General features: G+C 39.6%; 1 protein-coding gene across 3 annotated transcripts in view; it reads right to left on the reverse strand.

Annotated features, from left to right (window-relative positions):
• Nucleotides 1-411: 411 nt before the first annotated feature.
• The window catches only part of rab40c (RAB40c, member RAS oncogene family), a 33,932-nt gene continuing 26,610 nt past the window's right edge, over nucleotides 412-7,733 (reverse strand). For all 3 annotated transcript variants that reach the window (XM_016279407.1, XM_016279405.1, XM_016279404.1), the window contains 2 exons: nucleotides 2,643-2,865; nucleotides 412-1,296 (listed from right to left, as the gene is read on the reverse strand). In XM_016279407.1, coding sequence (XP_016134893.1) covers nucleotides 1,022-1,296; nucleotides 2,643-2,865 — 498 coding nt within the window. In that variant the 3' untranslated portion in view covers nucleotides 412-1,021. The remainder of the gene's footprint in view (nucleotides 1,297-2,642; nucleotides 2,866-7,733) is intronic.

Here is a 7,733-nt window from a genome sequence, read left to right on the forward strand (position 1 = left end):
GGCCGCAAGGCGGTTGTGGTATTGAACTCTAGACATGAGAAGAGAGGTAATTACAGTATAAGGTTCAACTATTAAAATATGACAATCCCACAAGACATGCAGGAAAAAACAAATCAGAGGAAGTGAGGAGAAGCTGAGAGTAAACAAAGAGGAAAAAAAACCCTTTGCCAATACTGTCCCCTGAGGAGAAATTTCCTGTAATCCGTGTTTAAGAAGACAGTTCTGACGAATGACGATTATTTCATCAAACACCATTCAGAATTGGTCAGAATCTTCAGCGAGGAAAGATGGCGAACCGAAGGTGCCTGGAAATGCTGTCAGCCTAGTGGTCCCACAGTCCACATTCAATAACACAGTCACTCTGTTGATTAAGTCTTTGTGCAAATGACCAGCAAATTCAGAGACCACCAATTTGCAATGCAAATCACATTTTTAATACATCAGATCATATGTAAGCACTACAAGTCATTTCGCATCAGCCCTTTCTCACGGTTGGTAAGCATGCAAGACCATGTGACCAAGGTACTTTTTGCAGGGAGAACAGGCCCCTGCAAAGAGCAAAAAAGAGGAACACCATATGCAGAGCACTGAGGATAATGAGTATATGCAAATGAGAACACAACCAAAGCGAAATATAAGCCCATAAAACAACTTCAAAACGAGGCCTCTCAGCTAATGCAGGGTTTGACCTGCATGGATTCTCCAGCAGAGGGCGCTAACACAGTAGGAAATCTGCTGCTAGTGGTCACTGCAACAAAATCAAAGAGTATGATGAAGGGTTTGTTTTTATTCACTATCTGTGAGTGAGGAACCAACTGTACTGCAGCAATGTGAGGGGAGAAATATAGCCGTCTGTAGCGACAGGAAATGTTTGTTCACATCCTGCTCTCCCCACACCGGGAGGTGCCACACCTCTGTTGCGCCATCGGCCCAGCCCCGTGTCGATTTCCTTATGTGTTTGTCCGCGTGCACCTGAGTGTTATATAAGGGAGGAGGGCGGCCCCGCCCCTGTGCCCGGAGGCTAGGAGATCTTACAGTTGCTCCTGGTGCAGTTCTGTGGTGGACTCTGAGGCGGACGGATGGATTTCGAGCGTTTGAGGCTGTTGCCTTTGCTGCCTCCAGCGGCGTTGGCTAGTGAGTAGGACCGTCCGTGCATCATAACGGCGTTCATGCCGTTCGCCATGGAGAATGACTTCAGATGGCTCTTGATGGCCACAGGAAGCGGCAGCTTATCGATCAGGTGCACAGGGGTGCAGGACACAATGGCACGGCAGCACAAGTCCTGCAGACTGAATACTGCAACGACACAAAGACAGAACACACACACACTTGAGTTACAACACAAAGGCGATCAGAACGAACCTGAACAGCTACATAATGAAGCCATAAAAACAAAATAAAAAAAATAAGCATGTGATCCTCCAGGGATTCAACAGTAGCTGCGATGCATCCGCATGCTGAGATCATTTTTTATTCTCTTTACAAAAGTAATGAGAATGTTTTCAATTATTCAACATTCCCTCAGCAGATGTTAACATGCTGCCTGCATTTCTTTTCAAATGGAGTCGAATGCAAATGAGAATCACATGGGAAGCCTGATATTGGAATATTAGTTAACTGTGTTAGAATGTGATCTACATGGAAAAACCTCTGGGAAGGACGTTTGATTCGTCTATCAAAAAAACAACGACATAGTGCTGTTAGCAAGGCTTCTTATATGGGAACTGGCAAGCCCCAATAATAAAAAATAAATAAATAAAATAAAATAATAGTTTGAGGTCAGTAAGACTTGTTTTTGAAAGAAATATATTGTACTCACCAAAGCTGCATTTATTTAATCAAGTACAGTAAAAATAATAATAATATTGTGAAATATTATTACAATTTACATTTTAAAAAGTAATTTAAATATTTTAAATTTAAACATTTTACATTATTATCAATTCTAAAAACAGTTGTGCTGCTTAATATCTCTGTGGAAACCATGATACATTTTTCACGATTCTTTGAATAGAAAGCTCAAAACATATGCAATTGTAATCTTCTGTAACATTATAACTTTTTTGTAACATTATAAATGTCTAAAACTTTTTATCAATTTAAAGCGCCCTTGCTGAACAAAAGCATACATTTCTTTCAAAAAACCTAAATCTTACAGACCCCAAACCTTTGAATGATAATAGAATAGAATTGAATCTCATTCTGCTTCTGCATAAACGGCAATAAAGAGTGTAAATCGCTGCCATTTTGAAAGGCATGTTGAAAGCGCTTCCCGTTCTCAGAACTGCAGGATGCTGCTTCTGCTAAACAGCTCATCTGGGGCACTGTGAGGTCTCATGAGAAAATCCCACATAATAGTGGAAACAGACAGAGAAAGCGCTTCGCTGAAAGCCTTCTGCCTCTAATTACACGGTTCTGGACGACAGAGTGTGGTTTTCTATGATCATGGAAAGCTATGCCGATCATGCCAGTCTTCCTGCATCACCCAGAAAGTCGAAACCAAAGATTTCTACTGTATTTGTGGGGTTACGATCTAAAATAGCAGAAAGAATGGACCTTTTTGTCACTTTCTTATTGATTTCAAAGTGAAGAGATGTTGGTGCATCGCTCTATTAATGAACACATGCTTGAGGAAGACTCACCTCTGTTGGGCCTCCAGAACTTCTCCATGCCATGCCTCATCAGCACAATACGCGACAGCTCTGTAAACGACTCGATGACGTTGAAGTTGCAGAGGGGACTCACTTCGAAAAACGTCATGCCGTTCTTTTCTGCGTACGCCCGTGCCTGTTCTGTGGGGACCTGTCGCTTGAATGCCAGGTGCAGCCGGTTACCCACAAGAATACGGGGTACACCAGGTGCATGCTGAGGAAAGACAAAGAGACAAGAAAGTGGGTTAAAAAAGGGGGGGATGGGAGGACCGGAGAGATGAGAACAAGGGAGATACCCAGGTCCTGTCAGACTGAGCGAATCACAAACAGTGTCACAGCTGGCCGGTCTCATTTATTTATTCAGTGAGGCCTGTCATATCTGTGCCTTTCTCTAGTCCACAGAGAAAAGAGCACTCACTCATCTCTAGGAGCTGTACTGAGCAGTCACAAGTGGGTTCAAATAAAATCACAGTCAAGTCTCAAATCTTATTCTTTGAATATTAAAGCTCAAATAATACTCTGAAAGACATATATCAGTTATTAGTTGATATTGGATATTTAATAATTATGCTCATTCCTTTAATCATTAAAAATACTAATAATTTACTAACACTGTTCAATATCATCTTTAGAAAGAAATCTCAAAAAAGAATATCAATTTTTCAAACTGTGCATTATAATGTTGCCTAAATTTACTTTTACGTTTAAAACAAAATGATTGAGTTTTACTTTTTAGGACTCCATTTAAAATAGTAATTGTATCATTTAATTAGAAGTACATGGTTATTGGCCATAACATGAAATTACTTGACAGCTTAATGCGATCGGTCAGAATTTTCATATTAGTTAATTACTCACACGACTAAATGCCACATAAAAAATGGCTACATTAAATGTTGTTCAGTTTCATCTGGTGTTAAGTGGACATTGCTTGGACAGAATCAGCTGCAAAGTGGACCAGAAATTATGCTGAGTCAAAACTTTGCCTTTCTTTGAGAGTACTCTTGGAAAGACATGAGTCAAATCACAAGGTTTCAGCCAATTTTTAAATTACGTCTTACAGATGAATAATAATAATAATGTTACTATTAATAATGTTTTATTGGCAACAATAAAAAAATAAAACAAAACGTATACATTTACATTTAGCAGAAGCTTTTATTCAAAGCGACTTCCAAATGAGGACAATAAAAACAGTCAAAACTAACAAAAGAGCAACAGTATAAGTGCAAATGACAATTCTCAGTTAGCCTAACGCAGTACACGTAGCAAGGTGTGTATATATATATATATATATATATATATATATATATATATGCAAAAATGTCAACAATTCTGTGTTTTTCTGTCAATATGGGGTGCTGTGTGTACATTAATGAGGAAAAAAAATTAACTTAAATGATTTTAGCAAATGGCTGCAATATAACAAAGAGTGAAAAATTTAAGGGGGTCTGAATACTTTCCGTACCCACTGTATATATATACACATACATACACACAATATAATACACACACAAAGAAAAACAAGTAGATAGAATAGAAAAAATGTAATAGAAAAATATCTTCTTTTTTTTTATAAAAAAAAGGAAAGAAATGTAGATAAAGTAGAATAGAAAGTGTTAGAGTTAGAGGGTCAAATAAAGGTGGAACAGATGTGTTTTTAGTCGTTTCTTGAAGATGGCTAAGGAGGGAACAGTTAATGAAAAAGTCAGTGAAAGTGATTTTGTGCCTCTTTGAGATGGCACAATAATACGCCGTTCACTTTCAGAACGCAAGCTTCTAGAGGGCACATAACTCTGAAGTAATGAATTTAGGTAAATGGGTGCAGAGCCAGTGGTGGTTTTGTAGGCAAACATTAATGCCTTGAATTTAATGCGAGCAACTACTGGTAGCCAGTGCAAATTGATGAACAGAGGTGTGACATGCGTTCTTTTCGGCTCATTAAAGATTAATCTTGCAGCGGCATTTTGGATTAATTGTAGAGGTTTGATAGAAGTGGCTGGAAGACTTGCCAAGAGAGCCCTGCAATAGTCCAGCCTGGATAGAACAAGAGCTTGAACAAGGAGTTGTGTTGCATGTTCTGAAAGAAAGGGCCTGATCTTCCTAATGTTGTATAAAGCAAATCTGCAGGAACGGGCAGTTTTAGCAATGTGGTCTGAGAAATTCATCTTATCATCAATCACAACTCCAAGGTTTCTAGCTGTTTTTGAAGGAGTTATGGTTGATGAGCCTAACTGGATGGTAAACTTTTGATAAAGTGATGGGTTTGTGGAAACCACAAGCAGTTCTGTCTTAGCTAGGCTGAGTTGGAGGTGATGGTCCGTCATCCAACAAGAAATGTCTGTTACTTTTGATAAAGTGATGGGTTTGTGGAAACCACAAGCAGTTCTGTCTTAGCTAGGCTGAGTTGGAGGTGATGGTCCGTCATCCAACAAGAAATGTCTGTTAGACATGCTGAGATGCGAGTAGCTATCGTCGGATCATCAGGATGGAATGAGAGATAGAGTTGAGTGTCATCAGCATAGCAGTGATATGAAAAGCCATGTTTCTGAATGACAGAACCTAGTGATGCCATGTAGACAGAGAAGAGAAGTGGTCCAATAACTGAGCCCTGAGGCACCCCAGTATATAGATGTTGCGACTCGGACACCTCACCTCTCCAAGATACCTTGAAGGACCTATCTGATAGGTAAGACTCAAACCACTGGCGTGCGGTTCCTGAGATGCAATTTTTTAATAGGATTGACAGAAGAATCTGGTGGTTCACCGTATCAAAAGCAGCAGACAGATCTAGCAAAATAAGTATAGAAGATTTGGAAGCCACTCTTCCCAGTCTTAGGGCTTCAATAACTGAAAGCATAGCAGTCTCGGTCGAATGTCCACTTCTGAAGCCAGATTGGTTGTTGTCTAGGAGGTTGTTATGTGTGAGAAAGGCTGAAACTTGGTTGAACACAACTCGTTCAAGTGTTTTTGCAGTGAAAGGTAGAAGGGAAACCGGTCTGTAGCTCTCTAAAAGAGTTGGGTTAAGAGTGGGTTTCTAAAGAAGTGGGGTTATACGAGCTTGTTTAAATGTTGAAAAAAACACCAGTGTGAAGGGATGTGTTAACGATGTAAGTGAGTGCAGGTACAACTAGGGCTGGGTATCGAGTTCGATACTTTTTAGGCACCGACCGAATTGCCTCGATACCATCGAGTATCAAAAAACATCTTGTCGTTCAGTACCAAATTTCGATACCTAAGGGGTTAATCTCATCAGCGTCAGTAAGCCAATAAGCCTGCAGCACTAGCCGGTGTGTTCGACTAGATGTGCGGAGCAGATCGATCATCCGCGAGAGCGATTCGAAAGCGGACGGAGCAGTCTGCTCTCTTTAGATCTCGTGGTACTGTAATACCACCAGTATAGAGTAGCGCGGGAGCTGCGTGGAGTTCCGATCATATGCAGATGTCCGTTCATACTAACGTTACACGACCGAAAGTGCGTGTTATGTGACCATTCATGCAAACTGTAGCATCATGCTACATAAGACAATGAATAAGATTTATATTCCGCTTTTACTCAAAACTCACTTTAAACCACCATCGAGTGTTTGTAATAACTTCGATTGCCGTCTAACAGGGCCGGATTTACGCATTGCTCAAGACATTGAGCAAATAAATATAACAATCAATAGGCTAAAAAATGTCAAACTATTTCCATGTCTTCCACCTTTTTTATGTAGGCTACGGAAATCCCGCTTTCTTTCTCCCAGTCTCTCTCTCAGACGCACACACAGTGCAGACACGCGGAGACGTGAACAGAAACTTCTTGTCAGCGCTGCACCGCAAATTTATCAGTAAAATAGTTTTGCAGCTGAAAAGCTACATGACATTTCTCAGTAGCAAGGTTCATGAAGGAGTTTAACTTAAAGATTCACTATTAGTAGACACTGCTGCTGAACTCTGCTGAGAGAGGCATAGACGCAGGTATTCACACGCACTTTTTCTCTCTCTCTCGCTCTCTCTAATAACCGCATTAGACTGCATTAATAACTGCTCAAGCCTGCATATCAATGGCTCAAGCCTCTTTTATCAGCTCTAAAATGACGTTTTGGAATTTGCAATGGAAGGTTTGGTACAACAGCAGGAGAAATGGCTTGAAGGAGAGGAGACTAGGAATAGGATCAAGCGGACAAGTAGTAGGATGATTGGAAAGGATGAGTTTAGAGACTACTGCCTCAGAGAGTGGAGAGAAGGATGAAAACGAGTGTATGTTTGCTGGTAAGATGTGTTTGACAGTTTGTGGTGTGGCAAACTGTGCACTGAGGTTTGTAATTTTATTAATGAAGAATATGGCAAAGTCGTCAGCTGTTAGAGTTGATGAAGGAGGGGGAAGAGGAGGACAAAGGAGGGAGGAAAATGTTTTATAGAGAATGCGTGCGTTAGGCATGTATATTATTACTAGTATACACTAGTAATAATATATATATGGAAAAATATATCTACACTACCATTCAAACGTTTGGGGTCAGTACGTTGTTTTAATAGATTAATATCTTTTTCCAGCAAGGACACATCAAAAGTGACAGTAAAGACGCATAATGTTACAAAAGATTTCCATTTCATATAAATGCTGTTCTTTTGACCTTTACTGAAAAAGTACCAGTTTCCACAAAAAATATTAAACAGCACAGCTGTTTTCAACATTGATAATAATAAGAAATGTTTCTTGAGCAACCAATTAGAATGCTTTCTGAAGGATCATGTGACAATGAAGACTTACAGGAATAAATCACATTAAAATAAATTAAAATAGGAAACAGCTATTTTAAAATGTAATAATATTTCAGAATATTACCGGTATTACTGTATTTCTGATCAAACAAATGCAGTCTTGGTGAACATAAAAGAGAACAAAAAATATCTTACCAACCTCAAACTTTTGAACGGTAGTAGGGCTGCACGATTAATCGAATGCGATTGTCATGTGCATTTTGTTAGTAAAGCCGGTTCTGTAATGATCAGTAAATCATCATCACGTGCTTTCAGATGGAGCAGCATTTACTACACAGAGCCGTAGTTCACTGACAAGTTACGCAAAAAAAA

Source organism: Sinocyclocheilus grahami, unplaced genomic scaffold (assembly GCF_001515645.1).
Source record: "Sinocyclocheilus grahami isolate Dianchi unplaced genomic scaffold, SAMN03320097.WGS_v1.1 scaffold130.1, whole genome shotgun sequence".
Lineage (NCBI taxonomy): Eukaryota > Metazoa > Chordata > Actinopteri > Cypriniformes > Cyprinidae > Sinocyclocheilus > Sinocyclocheilus grahami.